General features: G+C 45.5%; 5 protein-coding genes across 5 annotated transcripts in view; 1 reads left to right on the top strand and 4 right to left on the bottom strand.

The window, feature by feature from the left end:
- C922_00904 (hypothetical protein) overlaps positions 1-4,736 on the bottom strand; it is a gene marked incomplete at both ends in the record, with an annotated part of 10,400 nt that extends 5,664 nt beyond the window's left edge. The window contains one exon of the mRNA XM_008816516.1: positions 144-4,736. Coding sequence (XP_008814738.1) covers positions 144-4,736 — 4,593 coding nt within the window. The remainder of the gene's footprint in view (positions 1-143) is intronic.
- A 2,499-nt stretch (positions 4,737-7,235) lies between these two features.
- C922_00905 (cell division cycle protein 48) lies at positions 7,236-9,931 on the bottom strand (the record flags this gene model as incomplete). Its single annotated transcript, XM_008816517.1, has 2 exons — positions 7,236-9,403; positions 9,631-9,931. 2 exons carry the CDS (start codon positions 9,929-9,931, stop codon positions 7,236-7,238), a joined length of 2,469 nt encoding a protein of 822 aa, XP_008814739.1.
- A 1,887-nt stretch (positions 9,932-11,818) lies between these two features.
- On the bottom strand, positions 11,819-15,856 carry C922_00906 (hypothetical protein; the record flags this gene model as incomplete). Its single annotated transcript, XM_008816518.1, has 1 exon — positions 11,819-15,856. One exon carries the CDS (start codon positions 15,854-15,856, stop codon positions 11,819-11,821), a length of 4,038 nt encoding a protein of 1,345 aa, XP_008814740.1.
- Positions 15,857-16,726: 870 nt separating this feature from the next.
- On the top strand, positions 16,727-18,883 carry C922_00907 (hypothetical protein; the record flags this gene model as incomplete). The annotated part of the gene is made up of 1 exon (XM_008816519.1): positions 16,727-18,883. The coding sequence occupies one exon, from the start codon at positions 16,727-16,729 to the stop codon at positions 18,881-18,883; it is 2,157 nt and encodes a 718-aa protein (XP_008814741.1).
- A 136-nt stretch (positions 18,884-19,019) lies between these two features.
- Positions 19,020-20,839, bottom strand: part of C922_00908 (hypothetical protein) — a gene marked incomplete at both ends in the record, with an annotated part of 2,404 nt that continues 584 nt past the window's right edge. Inside the window, 3 exons of the mRNA XM_008816520.1 lie at positions 19,020-19,207; positions 19,354-19,843; positions 19,989-20,834. Of these exons, the coding sequence (XP_008814742.1) occupies positions 19,020-19,207; positions 19,354-19,843; positions 19,989-20,834 (1,524 nt within the window). The remainder of the gene's footprint in view (positions 19,208-19,353; positions 19,844-19,988; positions 20,835-20,839) is intronic.

A 20,839-nucleotide genomic window follows, 5' to 3' on the forward strand; every position in this document is an offset into this window, starting at 1 on the left:
GGGGATGACGATTCTACCACTTCTTCAACCGGGGATGACGATTCTACCACTTCTTCAACCGGGGATGACGATTCTACCACTTCTTCAACCGGGGGCGACGCTTCTACCACTTCTTCCACCTGGGACATAACTACACCACACACCTCCCCCTTTTTTAACTCTTTTCCTTTCCCCTTTCTGCGGCCCTCACCGCCCCTGGACATCCTCACCCTGCACGTCAACCCTCCCGGGGAACGACTCTTGACGAGTGAACTTGGCTGCGTTTTTTTTTTCTTCAAAAGGCGATTGGGGGTGGCAACATTTATCAGCAGTTTACCAATTTTCCTTTTTTTCCCACTGCACAATTGATCGGCGACGCCTTCGTTGGAAGAAGCGTTTCCCTGCTCAGCACCCGGATATGCTTCCCCCCCTAAAATGATCCCTTCACATGAGAAGCCCCTCTCTGCATGTGTACCAGCCTGTTCGTTCTTTCCTCCATCGCTCGCCACTTTTCTTTCCTTCACCTTGCGATGATGTAATCTGAGATTGTAATTCCTCTTGTACTTGGAGCAGAAATTATACATGTTATTTTTCCTCACCATTTTGTGCCTCCTTCGAGGGAAATACTTCCCACAGGGCAGGGCTGCACATATTTGGACTGCCTTAAAATGGCTTCCCCTCTTACTGCCTTGTTCGTCTCCACAAATGGCGCTATTATTTTCACGTGCACCTCTTTTTTCCCTCCCAAGTTCTGGCGGTGTGTTATTACCCTCTCTTAAGCTAGATGGGAGTCGCTTTGCGCGGTGTGTTTCAGGTGACTCAGCTCCTCCACTGCACTCCTTACGGGGGGTTAGCAGCACTTTATCTTTGCCGCTACGTTGGGAGTATGATCTTTCTTCGTGCTCTCCCTCCAGTATCATCCTTTCTTCCTGCTCCCCCTCCAGCATCATCCCTTCTTGGTCGCTCATTTCCCCCCCTCTTATAATAGCTTCCCCCGTTTTGCTCCCGTCCTTCAAGTTGCAACTTCCCACAGGATCGTGCGAAACGGCCAATTTGCTCACCTGTCCAGTATTCTCCTGTGTCGAGATATTTTCATCATTTTTTACGCTTTGGTTAGTTACGCAATTTTTAGAAGCAGCTCCTCCCCATTCGACTTCGAATCCATCCTCTTGGCTTTTGCTCTTTAAGTAAATTTTGACATTCTCAGTAATGACGTCTTCATCCTCGGATTCTACTCTTATGCATACATAATGGCTTTTTTTGCTTTGCCCTATTTCGGCTACTCCCTCATTCTCCTCATGGTAATTATTGCCTTGTTGTTCTTCTTCTTCTTCAATTATGATGTGACGACTATCACCTCGAATGAGGACATCCCCGTTTTGTTCTTCCTTTACGGGTATGTTATCTTCCCCGTTCATTTGTACATGGCTGCTGACATTGTCCGATGAGGGATCCTTGCGGAGATTCTCCTCCTTCACGAGGGTGATGAACTCACTGTCTGAATCGTCTACCTTATCGTTCTCACTTCTAAGGGCATTTATCGCTTCATCCCTGACTGTTTCTTCGGCGGTGCAAAATTGGGCCACTTCTCTCCCTAGCAGGGTGAGCAGCCCGTCCGGCTGATTGTTTACTCGTACATGGTTCGCGCTGCTTTTTTCTGTATCGTTGTTAACAAGTGCATCATCTTCCAAGATGTCACTCTGTGCCGTGGGAGAGGAACCACTTTTATCAGCTTCGTCCGGTTCAGCTTTGTCCGGTTCAGCTTTGTCCGGTTCAGCTTTGTCTGGTTCAGCTTTGTCCGTTTCAGCTTTGTCTGGTTCAGCTTTGTCCGGTTCAGCTTTGTCCGGTTGAGCTTTGTCCGGTTCAGCTTCATTCGGTTGTGCTTCGTCCGGTTCATCTTTATCCGGTTCAGCTTCGTCCAGTTCAGCTCCCTCCAGTTTGACTTCCACCACCTCACTGTTTGGTCCCCCCTTCTGTGTATCCACTTTTTCCACCTCATAGGCAGGCTCTTCTCCGGGAAAGACACATTCCGCCAGCTTGTAGGGAGGGCCATTTTCTATTTTCACGCACTGCGCGCTTAAATTGTCACCGTTGTAGATATTATCGACATGATGCTGATCCTCCCGCTGAGTTACCAAAATGGGGGTAACACAGCTAGGCGTCTCCTCTCCATAGTCCAAATTTTTCTTTAACACCATCATGGTGGTGTCGTTAAAATCTTCATATAAATCTGTTTCGCGGTACTTCGTCTGTGCCGAGTTGACTGTTGATGAGTCGTAATATACCTCGTCCTTTGTGACTACTCCATCTGGTGTATGCTTTGCGGGGTTGGCACTTTTTTTTATTTCTCCTTCGGGAAGTGCTTCCCCCGTTTGTCGATTCATCACGTCGCTTTGGTCAGGCCCCTCAAGTGGCGCTCCCCTCGCTGATTGTTCCCCCTTGCCACTACTTTGCTCCCCCTTGACAACATAATTGGGGAGGGACCCATTCTCATCATCAAGATGACCCCCCACACATTCGTCTCCTTCCGAGGCATACCTACTTTTACACTTCACACCATGATTCGCAGGGCCCACTTTCTCAATATTATCTACTTGGAAAAAACGTTTGTTCCCCATACTTCTATCTAATTTGTATCCCGTTTTAAGATCCATCCCTTTTTTTACCTGACCCTTAGCTACACTATCAGACAGTTTAAGTGTCCTACTTTGCACTGAACATTCCTTATTTACCATGGTAGAATTCATCGTGCTGGATCGTCTAGGCATATGCAGAGGGGATGGTTCATTATTTCCTCCCATCCGTTTATGTAGTCCCCATTTTTCTGTACCTTGCTTCGACGCAGGATTATTCCTATATTTAGCTTCCCCTTTTGGTGAAGTTTGCTTAATCGGTCTTCCATTTTTTAGAGCCGAATTCGCCACCCCGTCTATTTTATTCCTTTGAAAGGGGAACATTTTAGAGGCCATTTCATTCTTATAATTTGCATTGCTCGGCGAGACATCATTATGAGAAGCTTTTCCATCCTCTTTGCTACTCCATTCCGTTTTGTCAGGAGCTTGCGCGTGGTTAATAGAGTTGATCATCTTCGGTGTATGATTTGGCTGATAGGCTAATTTTTTTTTTTCGTTTCCCTCCCCATTTAGTTTATAAAGGGAGAGGTGTCCATTTGTCCTTACGCTGTTCTTTCTTAACACTGAGTTTCTGTTTCTAACCGCTGTAGAGTACCTCCTCATAATTTGCTGCTTCGTTTCTAACGGGTTCTCCCCTTTCATGTGGGAGCTAATCGCTTTGGCACTATTCGCACTGACTGGCGACGAATATTTGATCACGCGTTTTGTCTTATCTCCATGTGTAAAGCCCTTTTGATTTAAAATTGTCTCCCTTCTGAGTAAGTCCCGGTGTCCACTTCTGTTCAGCATATTCGTTGCTGTTGGCGTTTTCGTCGTCCTTGGTGTTATCCCTGGCGTTATCCTCGGCGTTGTTCTTAACGGTGCCGCTAGTTCCGGTGTGCGGTCCCCCTTGTCAGGATTCATGATGGTGTCAATTAATGTCTTTTTTAAGTTTTTTTGAAAGCTATCATTTTGCAGAAAATTTGGGGTGGTACTTCTGCCTATGTATTTTTCTCTGTTGTGTGTGGTCCTCGAGGTGAAGACGTTTTGCTTATTCGGGATTTTTTCATTTTTTTTTATTCCCAATATGAACGGTTTGGTTGCTAGCGCTGTGCCTCTGTTAGTTGGGGAGGGGACTCTTCTAATAAGCGATTGTCCCTTCCCACTTAGTGCGCTTGGTCTACTAATTGAAGACGCCGCATCATTGCATGCTTTCTCCTTCACTGCTTCGCTACTTCTGTTGGTTCTGCTCTGGTCCCCGTGGCTGACCTTTTGTGCGATTCGATTGTTCTCATTTGTTGGAGTTCCCCTTCCGCTTAGCTGTCTCTTACCTCCATCTGACTGATCGGGGATGTGTTTTGCCACATCCTTCAGACTCACCTTTGAGTTATCATTTTTGGCATTATTTTTGTCATCATTTTTGTCATCATTTTTGGCATCATTTTTGGCATCATTTCTGGCAACATCCTTGTGGACATTTTTTAAGTTTATCCATGTTTTTCTAACGGAGGACTTATCTTCATGGTTGCTTCTAACCCAGTTGGAGGTGCTTCCCTTTTTTTCAGTACCCCTTGGCACCGGTTTCGCATCTGGTGATGGCCCATTGGTGTCAGGAAATTCTACACTTTTGCTCAGAGCTACACTGGTGTTCTTATCTTTTCTCAGATCTACATTGGTGTTCTTATCTTTTCTCAGAGCTGCATTACTATTCTGACCCCTGTTCTTTACTTCACCTGCCATTTTTTTCTCGTCTTCTCTAACGTCTTGGTTGTTTTTCCTTCCCAGTATGGATTTCCTATTAATTATATTACTGATAACATTTCTTACGTTATTTTTTATCAAATTCATGTACCCCCTATTTGTATTGTTCTCCAAGGTGTGTGCAGTATTCATTGCGGGGGGTCCACTTCTGTGGTCAGCACAATTTTGCTGGGAGGAACCATTTGGCATATCGTCAAAATTTGGTGCACACTTCAGTTCGTTGTTTCCATCCTTCCGGTGGGGAACCTCAGTTTTTCCTTTCTCGCTTCTAAATTGTGATGTGGTGAGGTTTTTAAACGAAGCGGCATCGTCCTTAGGGGCATTTTCACAGCTCAACAATTTGTTGTCATTAAAAATTATCTTTTGAAGTGAAAAGGGGCTCATTTTATGTTCGACTCATTGGTCTCGTCGTTTTGTGCATATAAATATACATATATTTGTATACACCTCGATTGCGCAACTTGGCAAGTGTGACAACGGTGTGGTGATTTTTCTTCACATGTGACTGATCATGGGCAGGTGTGCATGCAAGCGGGGATTTCTCCAGTTCTGTTCCCTCGTCTTTCTTTCCTTTTTTTTTTCATGTGCATAAATATTGATGGCGCATTATTCATAGCAGGAGCAAATCCAGCATTCTTCAGAAGGTCAACAATATCAATATTAAAACTGATTCCAGTAACATTAGTGCAATGATTCGGTTCTCTACGACAAAGCGACGTCGCGTGGGCAATATGAAGCATGAAACACCCCTTGTAGGTTCACAAAAAAGAAAAAAATATAAATAAATGAAGTAAAAAATGGTGTATACTTCTCATAACGGGCTTAAAAAGCTCTCTCTTCGACGATATTGTGTCCTCAGCTCATCATGTGAATGGTACAGAAATTCGCTTTATCCCTAAGTGCACAAAGGGCTACTCTTTCTCAGACTTTTTAGGCATGCTGATTAGTCTCAAATCAGCAATTTCGTCAAATAAGACATAGCATGCAGTGTAATCTTTTTTAAAAAAGATAAGCAAACTGTAGGAGAAAAAAAAATAAAGTAAAATAAAAGTTCAAAAGGACTCAACGAAGACGTTTTAAAAATTGCAAAAATAGACAATTCAAAAGTGCTAGTTTTACGTTTAAGTATGCTTCTAATCAAAGGGGAAAAAATTTTGAAAAAATTGTCACTTCTGCATCCTATCGGAGGGGAAGCTTAACTGCTGCTGCGTGATAACATGGAAGGAACACATCTCCAGGTAATCTCCAGTTATCTCAGTGCGAGGCACGCGCGCAGAAAAACGGCGCATCGCGGAAATGACAAACGTCGAAATGGTAACCGCGGAAATGATGAGCGCAAAGCTGGTCGAAGGGCTGCCTCTCCCTTAAACTTCCCATCCCAAATGAAGAACAACAAAATTGGCAGTTTCATTGTCGACGCCCCTTTGTCTTCCCCCCCCTCAAATTTTATAATACTCTATGTTATTATAAATCGCTTATGTGCCTTTTGACATTTTGGCTTGATATACACAGATATTTTCCAGAAAAAAAAAATAACTTTTTATATATACATATTTGTTCAAAAAAAAAAAAAAAACCTTAAAAAGTATGAACAGGTCAGAAAAATTGTGGCATTTTTTTTTCTAGCTAGCTACAAACTGGACAGCAAAACAAAATGTTATTTTTAAGCGCTTCATTTTTTAGCAACGGGATGTAGACTGTCTTTCAATTGGGAAGACTGTCTACTTCTACACAAGTTGAACATCCGGAAATTTTACACCTGGAAAAATTGGAACTCCATTGTACGGTGACCTGTGGCGTTCCACAAAGGGCTACCAAATAATTTCCAAATTAACCCCTCTCATTCGTTTGGAAGCGTGTGTGCAGACCCACCTAAGGATATACACTTATGAGAACGAGAGTCTTATCCCACCACTAAAATTTTTTTTGGGCAAATTACGTCATTCGCGTCATGGCCGTTTAGGGCGCCTATACTTACCCCGTTTTAAAATGTTCTCCGCGTTTCCCTATTTTTCACAAAAGGGTATGTTTTCGCATGTCGTCTTCACTCATAGGGAGCTGACCTGTTCAATCGGGCAACTTCGCTTCGTTCCTTTCCGTGTCTGTTTCTCTTTTTTTTTTATTTTTCAAGCTGCTGTCCTTTTTACCCCCCGGTGTTGATCTTCTAAGTGTTGGGAGTTCTCCAAAGAAAATGTCGCGGTGTTGGGAAGAAGGGAAGGGAGGTGCACCTCCGCGTCTACGACACATGCGGTGAGCACATGTACGTACATATATATCTATATACACCCTAACGTAGGTGAAGCTTGCTGCCCCTTAGAAGGATACCTCCCCCCAATTGTCCCACTTTTTAGAAGCAAAAGGGCCGCATTAGCTGACCACGCAGCAACCTCCTTACGCATAAAACTGCGCATATGTTGTTGGCCAAAACGGTGCAAAAGGAGGCTCCCCAAAAGGAGACTATCCAAAAGACGCTTCCAAAAGATGCTATCACTTAAATTTGTTAAAAATTTAACGGTTTTATTTAATTCACACAGACGTACAGATGGACACAGGGGGAAAGCCCCCAAACTGGGACACACACCTATACGTAAACTGTGAAGAGAAGGCGGGCGGTGTAATTCTGGCCCCCTTCTTGGCTTAAAAAATGTACAACTTTGTTATAATGGCAAAAGGGGAATTAAAAAAGGCGTGCAGGTGGGATGTTGTTGCACGGGGGGATGTATGCACACAGGTGTGCACAGCTGACCGGTGGGGAATTCGATAACGGCGTGCTGGGAAAAAATTTCGTAAGTGTACAACAGGGCAGAGTGAGCACAACGGTACGACCATGCAGCGTACGCACGGCTGTATAGCCACGCGAAGAAGACGCACACTCTCGCCGAACTACGAGTACAAGTCATCATCCACGTTGTACTCCTGTGGTTCCTCGTTGTTCTCCTCATCGGGCCAGTCGATGATGAAGTCATCGTTTCCACCACCCGTCTTCGTCTTGTACAGAGGATCGAACTTTATTCTAAAGTTGTCATACTTAATTAGGTCGGCTTGTGAAACACTTCTCCTAGCGCCAGCTAGTCCCTCCTTGAAGTGGTGCCTCGTAATTTCATATTTGATGGTACTTTCTTCGTTATTCTGCACAGTGGTACCATTTTGAATGCTTTGACCATTCTCTCCATTTTCGCTCTTCACATTTGGATCCATTTGTAGCTTAGACTTTTTATTCATTTCGTCCGCATCGATGGAATCTCGAATGGCCGCTCTGGCGGCCCTCTGGCACATCTCTGCTAAATCGGCGCCACTAAATCCGGCGGTCTTCTGGGCCAAAAAGTCTATAGGCACATTATCAGCTACGGGGGACTTCCTCAATATTGCACTTAGGATAGAAATTCTAGCAGCTAAATCAGGCAAAGGAATATAAATCAATTGATCTAGTCTTCCTGGTCTTAGTAATGCTTCATCTAACAATTCAGGTCTGTTGGTTGCTCCTATAAAGAAGAGATTTTTCTTCGGTCCGACGCCATCAATTTCGGTTAGTAACTGATTCATCACTCGATCTCCAGCACCGCTTCCATCTCCAAGGGTAGACCCTCTCTGTGTTCCAATAGAATCTAATTCGTCAAAGAATAGAACACAAGGTGCCGCAGCTCTAGCTTTGTCGAACACTTCTCTAACATTGGCTTCCGACTCACCAAACCACATGGTTAGCAGTTCTGGACCTTTAATGGATACAAAATTAGCTGAACATTCAGATGCAACGGCTTTGGCTAGTAACGTTTTACCACAACCTGGGGGTCCATAAAATAAAACCCCCCTAGATGGAGACAAACCAAATTTTTCAAATTTGTCTGGATGGTCAATTGGATAGAGAATCATTTCTCGTAACGAATTCTTCACTTCATCTAGTCCACCAATGTCATCCCATTTAACATTCGGAACTTCAACAACGGTTTCTCGTAACGACGATGGGTTGCATGTACCCAAGGCCATGTTAAAATGATCCTGTGTTACGCACATACTTTCTAACACCTCCTTGTCAATAATTTCATCTTCCAAATCGATTACATCCATTTTTTCTCGGATACATGTTAGTGCGGCTTCTGTACATAGCTGAGCCAAATCGGCACCAACAAAACCGTGTGTGCTGCTTGCCAGTTCTTCTAGCTTCACATCTGGAGATAGCTTCATATTTTTCGTGTGTATTCTTAAAATTTCAAACCTTCCATTGTCATCTGGTACTCCTATGTCAATTTCTCGATCAAATCTACCAAATCGTCTCAGCGCAGGGTCTATCGAATTTTGCCTATTCGTCGCTGCTATGACTACTACTTGGCCTCTAGTTTTTATTCCATCCATTAGAGTTAGCAATTGTGAAACGACTCTCCTTTCAACTTCTCCGTTGGTTTTTTCTCTTTTAGGAGCAATGGAATCAATTTCGTCAATGAAGATAATTGCAGGGGAATTTTTTTCTGCTTCTTCGAAGGCTCTCCTCAAATTTGCTTCTGCTTCTCCTGCCATTTTACTCATTACTTCTGGTCCATTTATGAGAAAAAAATAGGCTCCTGTTTCATTTGCCACAGCTTTCGCTATACATGTCTTTCCACTTCCTGGGGGTCCATATAGCAATACTCCTCTGGGTGGTTTCACCCCTAACGTCTTAAATAATCCCGGGTGTCTCAGTGGCACTTCAATCATTTCTCTAATTTGAGCTAGCTGTTTTTTACATCCTCCTATGTCATCATAACCTATTTCGTCTAGCTTTTCTTCATCGTCTCTTTTGATGGGGTCTCCTTCGTAGTATATCACCGTGTCTGGAGAAACGATGCAGAAGTCATCTGGGTCAACTTCAACGACTTTGAATTCTACCGACATGAACCCACCTCGGACAAGGAACAAGTCGCCTTTCTTGACTGGTCTGTACGATTCGCTGAAGTACGGCTTCAGGAAAATCTCGAACAGGGTGTCCTTCGCAAGGCCTTCGATGGTGTCATCAAGGGGTAGCACCTGGATCTTCTTTCCGTACGGGATTTCGGGGCACGGTTTCACGTAGACGATGTCTGCGGGGGGGGAGGCGCGGTGATGGGGAAGTGTGACGATGGAGAAGAGCGGCCATGCGAAGGAGCGACGATGGGGAAGAGAGGCCATACGAAAGATCGATGTTAGTGGCGTTAGAGCGGTGCCTGGGAAGTGATAGGTCCTGCCCTGCTGTGGCCAGTCTACACAGGGTGGGACAGTCCGCCAGTGCATCGGCGAGTACATCCGCGAGTAATTCCCTGCGCGTTACCTCCCAAGCAAACCCTAAGATTTTTCCTGGCAACTTTGTTGATCCGAATCTTGCCTTCATCCAAGTCGTTGTCATTCAAAATGATGCAAATGGTGGAGTGCCTTTTCTTTCCCTTAATCAAGATGGTATCCCCTCGGAAAAAGTTCAATTCCTCCATTCGCTTGGTGTTCAGGGCCACAACGGAGTTGTCATCGTTTGTTGCTTCCTCCACAATGAGTCTGCTCAGGTTCTTCTTTTTCGTCACTTTCCCATCTCCGTTGTTTTCATCGGCCACGGCCTTCACATCAGCACTGTTCTCCATTATGGGGTACACACTCAAGGGGGGCACCGTAACGCGGTAGCCAGGGAAGTTTTCGAGGCTCACGAAATGCACACGTGCGCTTGCAAAAAAAATGTCCTTCACAACGACGTGTCAAAGGTGTCAACGGATGTGCTCGTGTTTTGTAAGTTATCTCGTTATGTGCATACCCTCGTGTGCGCTTATGCCTCCGGGCAAACAGTCATACAAACAAAGGGGCAGCGAACTTTCGCGTAAAAATGGCCTTTCTCTTCCAGCACGCAGACGAAACAAGCTCCTGTCACAAGATACTACGTTTGCGCAAATGCCAGTTAAAAACTCGATCAACTTTGATATTGCATAATTTTGATGAAGTTGACGAAAAATCGCTTTTTTTTTTTTTTTTTTCTTTGACTCGGAATGGGACTTTTTTTCTTTTTTTTTTTGTTAAACACTTAATCGTTATCCTTCCGGGGGAATAAAATCGTAAACACAAAGTGGGAAAAAAAAAACAACACAATAAGGGAATCATATATGGGCATTAATATGATGCGATGTGACATGGCATTGACATGGTAAGGTTACTAAAAGGGAGCAAATAAAACAGCGAAGCGAGCACGACTTTGCAAGAAATGGTGGTCACGATAAGCAAAAATAAAAAGGAAAGTGGCCCCTTGCCCCGGCCCAAAGAAAAGTACACTACACGAGTAGAGAAGTATGCACCAAAACCTGGAGGAGGATAAAAGTTTGCGCTGCGCACAAATACACGCACATGCGTAGCGACCAAAGCGAAGAAACGAAAACGTGTAAGGCTCTGTTATGAAAAGGGCTCCACGGGAAAGAAACACGTGGGCATACTCCTCTGCAAGGTGCCTCCCCCGTTTTTCCAAATTCGTCCCTTTTGCATTTCCCTGTGGCTGATTTATTTTTTGCAAAAAGGAGGACACTTTGTTTTTTTTTCCATTTCAGCATGCACATAATATATAACTTTATGCAGCTGTAACAGTATGGCCCCTTCGCCAAACAAATCGTGTACAGGTGAACTTTTTTTTTTTTTTTGCGATGAAAAATGGCAATTAATATTTTTGCCCCTTCGAGTTGAGCCAATTTTTTGAAGTATTCCCTCCCCGTTAGGGATGAACAATTGTACGTTGTTGCCAAAAGGGGGCCACTCCAATACGTCAATTTTTTTTTTATTGTACAGGAGAGGGGAATCTCCCCTCCCACACAACCACACAAAGTGTCAGTGGTAACCACCTACATGTGCGCAATTGAAAAGAACCTTTGGTTGCGGCGTCCACTTCCGCTGTGAAACAGAGATGGCTGTGGCCCACGTAAGGGCCCACTCCGCTGTGTCCATTTTTTCTCTCTCTCTCTGATTCTCCGCATTAAGTTGACAAGCGGAAACGTACCACCTAAGTGGTTAGCGAACGTTGCCACGCTCAACAGGTTGGCTAAACAGAATTTCGCGCATCATGCCAGTAGTTGTTTCCATCCCCGACCCCCCAGATAACGGAGCATTCTTTGTAAGCGCTAAAAGTGACGCATATCCATCGCGTATTCCACTTAAACAATTTGAAATGGTCTGGGCTCGCATCCCCAACACTGCGGGGAGCGGCTCCAAACAGGTGTACATCATTAAATTTTAAAAATTGCATGCACGGGGATGCTCTCTCATGGATGTTTATCTAACAATGTGCATGTACAGATACACACGTCCATGTGGCCTCGTCCGGTGCAGAATTAAAAGGTAAAAAGGGGGAGATCTATACAGATCCATAAAATAAATGAGCGCACTGAACCGACGCTACAAAGGTGGATCGCTCATCAACCGATTGGCCCACCTGGTGAGGGGGGGAACAAAAAAAAAAAAAAAAAAAAAAAAAAAAACTCATCCCAACTTGCCCTGCCTCACTGTATATACTTGTCCACGTCAAACTTAACCGACTGCGCCTCCCCCACGATAACGTTTAGTAATACTGGGAAGGAGTTAAAACTTTCGCTCATGACGTGCTTCATCTGCTGGAGAAAGTCTTCCCGATTATCAACATAGCGACCATACCCCCCGTGGGCAGTCACATAATTTTCATACTTGCTAAAATGGTAAAGAGCGGATGGATTGTGAAGAAAAAAATGGGCATCCTTGTTCACCTCGTCAAAATGGGGTCCCTTTGTTTGGAAGTCCCTATCACCATATATCCCGTTGTTGTTTAAAATAATGAGAACAACTTTTAACTTGAAGCGGCACATGGTTTCTACTTCGTTGGAGGTAAAGCCAAAAGAGGAATCTCCTAAAATTGCAAAAACAACATTTTCCGGATGGTTCAGGGCGGCACAAATAGCTGCGTTCATTGATACACCCATCATTCCATTGATCTGCGGAACGACAAAATTGTATGGCCCGAGATGGGGTAAATATAATATTCCCAAGTGTAGCGTTATGGACCCTTCGTTGGTGATTACGACTCGTTTTTTTATTTCCTGGTTGAGGAACTTGTGTTTTCTGTTCGGGAATGTGCTGTTCGGGCATGTTTTTTTCACACATGTTTTGTTCCCCCATGTCTTGTTCTCCCATGTCTTACTCTTCGTGGGCAAGGGGCCTCCGGCTGTGTCGTCCCTTTCATCTCGCCCCTCCGAGCTGCTGTCACTCAGATCGCAGTCGCTTTGCGGCGCACCCAGATCTGCTTCGCCATCCCCATGAGGGAGGACCTCCCCGTGAAACACCCCGCGCAGCTGCCCCCGGTCAACGTACTTAAAATAATCGATAAAGTATCGTCTGTACGTCGCTGGAATTTCATTCCGGGCGAAGAAATAATCAATCAGGCAGTGTCTGAGGAGAAGCATGACCTGCTCCATGGTAAACCGTTCAGAAACCAAGTGCTGGGTCGCCACTTGGCAGCAAAGTTTATGTATGCTCCTCTGCTTTGCCTCTTGGATGGCGGCTACCCAACTCATTCGTGCGTCCACATCAATGGAGAGGGCGGACCCCCCTTTGAGGGAGAAATATAACTGCTTCACCACTCTGTACAAGTCGGAGAAGAAGAAGTGCTCGCAGTGGGAATCCACTTGAGGGTCAAATACATCATTCGTTAAATCAACACAAAGCATATTCTCCTTCTTACACTGTGGGAAGTTGCCAAAGTTGAAATAAAAATTGTAGACCGTTCCGAAGGCGAAGCAAAAGTCCAGATTTTCGAAGAGGAATGATTTACACTGATTAGCATTGTAGAGATAATTTTCTTTAACAAAAAATTTGGCCATAGTGCTAGCATATATGGGTATCCTCATCAAGTGAGACAACTTCAAGACGTACTTAGCGCCATGGTTGCAGTTGGTGCCTAGGAAAATCGCTCCTCTTTTGTTATTCTGGTAAATCCTACAAAATAGCTGCAACAATTTCTGGAATTTTTGCTCCTCCTCTTTGGAAATAATAATTCGTCCGTTTTCCACGTTCAATGGTTTGTGGTACCTCCGTGCGTAGCCTTCACTCAGATCCAATAAGTGTAGAGCCCTGTCAAGAGTCACTTCCTTCCCGATTAGGTCATAACTCAAGTTTAAGTAAACAGGAAACTTCATCCGTATAGATGCCTCAAAACAATTGTATAGCTGCTCCGGAAATGCATCCGGTGAATCAACATGGAACACCCCTGCACACATCTCCTTGGCCTTTGCCAAAAATTGCTGCTGTGGGAAGTACTGGAAATTCTGCCGCTTACCAAACTCAGTCAAATTTTTAGCAGTAAAATTCTCGAAGCATATCAAGATAAGCGGAAAGTGGTTCACCTTGGCATTGTACAGCCCAGGCAGGGCATTCACAAATGCTGGTCCTGAGCATGTTAAAATGATTCCCACTTTTTTCTTCTCCTTGTTCTGGTCGAAAAAATTAACATAGCTGCAACTGAGGGAAGCATTTATTTCGTTCCTAAAACTTATGTAGTAAATTTTGTTGCGTAAAAAACTGTAGATCATTCTGTTCAGGGGAATTCCATACAGGCCGTAAATGTAATCATCCAGATGGGCCTTCTTCAGACATAAGGCTAGCACGTCGAATAGGCTCAGTGGAGTTTTTTTCAAATGATCAACCCCTTCGGCCATCTTCCTTCTGGATACTTTCCCCGTGTCCGTTTTTAAGAAATGATTCACAAAGTAGATCTTCTTCGGCACTTTGAAATCGGCTAGTCGTTTCTTCATGTGCTCCGTTAGTTCCTCCCGCAGGTGGTGGTATTTAAAGTTCAGACTCAACGAGACCTCCACGTTGAATTGGTTCTCTGCGGGGGGGTCGGCATGCTGCGGGGGGCCGGAAGCGGTAATCGAATCCTTCGGCGAAGTGCCCCCCCACGTGAAACTTCCAGGCTGCGCCTTCTGGAGGGCGTCCCCACAGGGCAACTGTTTCTCGTCCAAAATGACCGCCGCGTGGATGGCCTCGCCATACACCTCATCCGTAGACGCAAAGGCTAAGCAGTCCAAAACCCGCGGGTCATCCCTCAGCACGTCGTCGATTTCGTTGGGGATGATCTTTTCGCCCCCCCTGTTTATTATGTCCTTAATTCGGCCAGCAATGAAGAGGAAATTCTCTTCATCGATATAACCAACATCTCCAGTTTTAAAGAAAGGAACGCATTCGCCAGTGGCCAAAAAGGGGTTCCCCTCCATATAGTCTGTCCTTTCCTTCATAGTGTCTACATGAACACATATATTTTCATTGTCTTCCGCTTCCTTGTAACCAAACATGACGTTCTTCCCGTTAATGCAAATTTCTCCGAGTTCATTTTTTCGACAAACTCTCTCCTTTTCGTGGTCATATATGACTACCCCTACGTTTGGAATTCCTACACTTTTGTACTTCTTAACACTTGTTACGTCTTTCCCATCGGTGAGAATAAGCTTATTCGTGCTGACCTGGTGACATGCCTCCGTCATGCCATAGGCCTGCAAAACGTTCGTCTCGAATTTCACCTCCGCTTCCTTCTCCGTATGCTCATCCAGTTGCGAACTGGACGTCCTAATAAATCTCAACTTGTGTTTTACCTTCACGCCATCTACCAAATAGTCCCTCTCGTACCGTAGGAGCAAAATATTCAAAATGGTTGGGACGGCCGAGAAGTAAGTAACATTGTGGTGCACGACGTTTTTCCAAAATTCAGAAGCACTAAATGAGTGGCCCACTTGAAAAAGGACATTCCCTTTGGCATACAAGATTGGCATTAGCACTCCGATTAAACCATGCACATGGTAAAGAGGCATCACAATAACTGTGTTGTCTTCTCTGTTCAGTCCGTACGAATTGGTGATATTCCTGATGGTCGTTTTGATATTTTCATTCGTAAGTTGGACTATCTTCACTTTGCTTGTTGTTCCCGATGTGTGGAGATGGAGGCAGACGTCGCTTCCCTTTTTGGTCAATCCGTTGTCCTCCTTTAGCTCTCCTTTGATGACTGTAGCGTGCCTACCGCCAATGGGTCTGCTTAACGAGTAGGTAAAAAACGGCGCTTCTTTATTCTTTCTAATGCGAATAACCCCAATGCGGTGCTCGCTACCTATCTCCTCAATCGACTTGCACACATTTCTGTAATAGCCATGTTTTTTTTTCATCGAAAAATAACTGTCATCGTCCTCATCATAGTCGTGTATAATTATATACTTGCAGTTATTCACTAGGTACCTTACATACTCCTCTTTCTTCAGATTGGTATTCAATGGAAGGCATATGTTTTTATTGTAGTTTATTCCCAGGAAGCTCACGACGTACTCAATGCTATTGAAGAGGATGATGGAGATCTCCTCCCCTGGCTGCACGTTGATGCCTTTTAGGAAGCAGCGCAGCTTAGTCACTTCCTCGTACAGCTCTGCGTATGAGAACCGCTGCTTCTCAGTGTTCAGGTCGGTGATGTACCGGTCGCGCACGTCTTCCAGCTGCAGGAAGCTGCGCAGGGTGGGTTCCTCCGCCATGCGGTGGGCTGGGGGGGAAGCGGTAAGAAGGGAATCGATCAGATGCGAAGCGGTGAGATGAGAAGCGGTTAGATGGGAAGCACAGATTCCCTGGGGGACACCTCCTCCACGTGGCGCACAGTATTTTGAGCACCCCGCGGGGTCCTCTTTATTCTTCTTTGTACACTCATAGGGGGCATGCCCCTCTCGGTCGTCGCTCGAAGTGGGTGGGCCTCTCCGGAAGGGCAGCGCGTTGTGGTTCGTGGCGTTCGCTATAAGGAGGGGTAGACCGGGGGCGCGCAGGGGTGTTCCTTGGCCAAGCTGGGCGTACACCAGAAGGTACATTCGTCAAGCAGAAAATTCGTCAAAATATGGCCTGACAAAAATATGCCCTCACCAAATTGCGGCTTCGCCAGATTACGCTTAAGCACCACTACACTATGGCACCTACCTGTGTCGACACTAAACGGTATCTTCAATACTGGGAGGCATATTGAATTGACCTTTTTCAACCCTCTGGCTCAACCGCCCTCCCGTTTTTTCCGCGAAACGCAACGACTGAGATGGCTCTCCTCTCCCATCGGTGTGAGAATGTCCACCCTGTTTTTTTTTTCTTTTTTGCGACACCGTGAGAGGCCACTTCCCCGTTTCGCTATTCCGCTATGTTAGCTGAAATGTAGGGGCAATTATTCCTCGAAGCGTTCCCCCCGGATGATGCCTCTATATCAGTTGAGCTGTGCCACGTCGTCAGGTCGGACATAACTCCCAGCGTTAACGGCCAAGGGGTACACGGCCACTCCGCCAGGATTACACTGCTACTCTGTCAGGGTCACACTGCTACTCCGCCAAAGTTACACTGCTACGCTTCCTATCAAGACACACACCTCCAAAATGAAACGGCGCGCCTTCCTAAGGGCCGTGCACCGCATGGAGAGGCGATTTTTCTTCAACAGCGTCCCCAAGGAGAAACTAAACAAAATTGTGAGCGATTATTTTTACGTGGAGAAAAAAATACACAAAGTGATTGACCCGCGGGGGGGGGAGGCACCTGGAGAAGCGAATGGGAAAGCGGCTCCACTGAATAGTCAGGAGAACAAACCGAACGAAATCGAAGGTCTGGACTACATAAAGTCGAGACAAACACAAGCAGAGCAATTAACGATGCCATTTAGTGATGACTTCTTCAACTACATAAATAGCAGCAAATGTTTTATCCACCTGTGCGCCTTCTACATTCATAATGATGAAAAAAAAAAATTCCTCCAGTTAATAAAAAAAGCTATAAAGTACTCCTTTGGCTATGAGGATCTCTTTATCCTTTTTTACCTAATGTGTCGAGTCAATTACAGAGACAGTTACGTCCTTCGGAAGGTCTTAAGCGTCCTTGAAATGTACTACTTCAAAATTGAGAATGACTTTTCCTATGATCTGTCGAAGGTACTCTTCGCCCCGCACACCAATTTACACTCCGCCATAAATCACCTTCCTCTGATTTATAAAGTCAAGTTGGTTAATATGGACAGGGGTTCCCCCGATGGAAACCTCTCCATGGCGGATAATGCCACAGGAAGTGATACAACCCAACAGGGCGATAAGGAGAAAAAAAGCTCCTCCGTTAAGGAAGATCCTCAGGGGAAGCAGCCCATGGTACAACATATAAATGATGCAGAGGCAGAGAACGTCCTCGAAAATTTGCAAGATGTGGACATGGAGCAATACGAAAAGGAGGTCTCCAAAGATAGCGTACCGTTTATTAACATAAACGTGAAGAGGGAGAAGCGGAAAATAAAAGTCAGGGAGGGGAAGCATCAGGGACTCAAATTAAAAGGCACGCTGTTAACTCAGATAAAAAACGAGGTGGGCAAAATGCTGGGAGAATGCGTCAACGTGGTGGAAGCAGACGAAGCCATCGGAACAACCGAAGCGATCGAAGAAACCAAATCATTCGTCGCCAAGGGAACGGAGGACGAGCGAAACATGTTCCAAATGAAGGAAGTACTAACCATTTTTATCCATGACAAAGAGCTGGGGCGCAAAAATTCCTATGTGCAGGACTTGATTGGCGACGTCGTGAAGTACTTCATCGCCCAAGAGAGGACCCCCCTTCTCCGCAGGAACATGCTAACTCTGCTCGCTTTCATGGACGCACAGAACTACTACACGGATAAGAAGTTAAACCGAGCAGTTGAGCGCGCCCTGGGGGGGTGCATCGCAAGTATGAACGAGTGGTCTGAGCAGGGCATATACGACTTTATAAATTGTGTGACGAAGGAGGAGGGGCCAGGCAGAGGCCTCTTCCATAGTGGGGTGCACCTTCCTCCCCACGACGCGCTTGCCTTTCTATACGACCAGCAGTACACATACAACTTTTCCCTGTACGAGGAAGACGCACCATATCGAAATAAGTACCACCACGCAACAAACAAATTGCTGAAGAACTTTTTCTTCCTCCTCAGCTACATGCTAAGAATGCCATTTCTGAAATTTCACATTTTGAAGTCCTATTTAAATTCGTTTAACTTCTTTTTGGACATATTTATCAAAAACGAAAACGTGTGTAGCTCCCTCGACATTGCAGAGATTTCTTTCCTTTGCGAAAGTTTCCTTCGACGCAAAATTGTAGACTTAAGCATAACCCACAAAATTCTGCATCTCGTGCGGCAGGCGGTTGGAAAATGTGTGAAGTTCGACCTCGCTCGACAAAATGACGCACACATGATGGAGGATGCTCATGTTGGGGGGATAGCTACCTGCCCGATTTACCTCAATGACATTCTGTCCATTCTGCACTTCCTCCACTTTTACAACCTCACAACGGAGCAGCTGCACTCACAACTGCTCGTAATCTGCCTGGGCAATTTTCTCTACCTAAATGACACGCAGAAATTCATACTCTTTAACTGCGTAGAGGCCCTGCGAAGGAGGGTCCCTAATCAGATCCGGACCCACGTACTGAACTACTTTATGTATGAAAAGAATTTGGACATATTTTTGGCTCGCAATAAAAATGTCCAGAGGGAGTCATTAGGCTTGCTGTTCGTTAATTAGCGCGCTGAGGAAGAGAGGGGGGCAAGACGAGCGGCCAACTGACGCGCAGGGGGAGACAAATAAGGGAAATTAAAAAGGCGACGTGAGGTGGCGGAAAAAAAACACGCGACGAACACGATGCTACTTCCTCCCCAATTTAGACGTCGTGATTGCCGCCACGGATCAAGTAAAAAACGATGGAATCCCCCACGCGCAGATAAAAATTATGGTAAATGTAGTCGTGCTGCAGCCCCTCTCGCTTCAGAAAGGTGAACACGGGGTCTAGATTGCTCTCGATTATGAAGTGGTTTCCCCAGAGGGCGTAACTCCGGCGGCCAAGCTTTCCTGCAGAGGGAAGAATTCGTGAGTAGGGAGTGATGTCGTGGATGAGCGATGTCGTGGATAAGCGGAGACGTAGATAGGCGGTGGTGTGGATAAGCGGCGACGTGGCCAAACAGTGGCTTGGCTGCGCACGGACTCTCCAGTTGTACCAGGCTGGACCGCCCTGTAGATCGACTTCATAACGGTCACGTCGATCCCGGAGTAGATCGTCTTCACGTGCTTCAAATATGGAAGAAAACACTCCGAAGAAACCAAGTTATCCTCCTTAATCAGCGTCTTGTATTCCTCCCTGTCATACCATAGCTGGTCATCGAAGCCGTTACTATACGTGACGTGTCTGCTCAATTTATTCTCCATAAAAGTGATTGAATGGAAATTAACTGTGCCGATAATGTTAAATAAATTTATTGGGATGCATATGTAGTCATTGGCACAGACGTCGTTACTTATGATGTGCGAGACGTTAATATCATCTCCATTGTTATACGAGATGTCTTTGTGTATTTCGATTTTTCTCGCTACGTTTTTCTTAAGCACGTTGAAATTGTAGTAAACATGGTAGCTGTTTTGCTTTGCGTCGAACTCGTATTTGTACTTGTAACCGAATCGGTTGTTGTACCCGACAGCGCGCTTTTCTATCTGAAGGGGGGGGTGGAGAGGAGGTTTGGTAGAGAGACTTCTTCTATGGAGGGACTTCTCCTATGGAGAGGCGGCATGGTGGCGGCGTCTCGGTGGGTAACTCGCCGGGGCACTATGCTCCTCCTCACCGCCCCACTCCACTCACCTTCGCGAGCAGGATGCAGTCTAGGCGGAAGGACGGATTATCCGTGTAGAGAACCTCGTACTTGTAGAAACAATCGAAGGGAGTGAAGTACCCCTCGTAGGCTCTCTTAAATTTTGAAAATATGTGGAGGCATATATAGTCCAGGAAGTCGCTCACCAGCACGTAGACCATGGAGCACGTCTTTTGCAACTCCAACAAATCACTGCACTTCATGAATGATAAAATGTTGCGCAATATGTTTTTCTCTTTGACTAGGTTTAGGAACCTTGTGCTGCTTCCCTCCGTCTCACTTGGCTTTTTCGAGTAGTTCACGCGTCCTTGAGTGTCTCCCTTTTTGCACTTATCCGTATTCATTTGCTTTAACTTGACTGGCTTCTCTCCCTGGGTGGTTGACACATCGGGCAGTAGTTGTAGCGAAAACAAATTGAAGGAGGACTCATCGCGGTTCTCACTAGGACCCGTCGGTGCACTCTCCGATACGCTCTGCGAATCGCTCCTCGTCCCACTACACGATTCGGAGGTACGCCCGACGAAACTATCCCCAACGATGCTATCCGCGACCGTGCTATCTGCGACAGTGCTATCCTTTGTGTCGTCAACCATGTGCACACTTTCACCCTTTCGTGTAGCAACTCTGCTGGTTCTTTCCAAACTGGTTTCTTTTCTTCGTAAGGTAGCTCCCTTTCTTCGGTTCCCCCGTTTAAGCTTCGAATTCTCCCCGTCATTTAGCTCTTCCCAAATGTCGCTTGCTTCCTTTTTTTTTTTTTTTTTCACGTAGGTGCTACCCCTCGCCTGGGAATAGGCGCTGGATCTTTCCTCCACGGTGAAGAAGAAGCCGTAGTCCAGCTCAA

The sequence above is a fragment of the Plasmodium inui genome (genome assembly GCF_000524495.1).
Source record: "Plasmodium inui San Antonio 1 unplaced genomic scaffold supercont1.3, whole genome shotgun sequence".
Lineage (NCBI taxonomy): Eukaryota > Apicomplexa > Aconoidasida > Haemosporida > Plasmodiidae > Plasmodium > Plasmodium inui.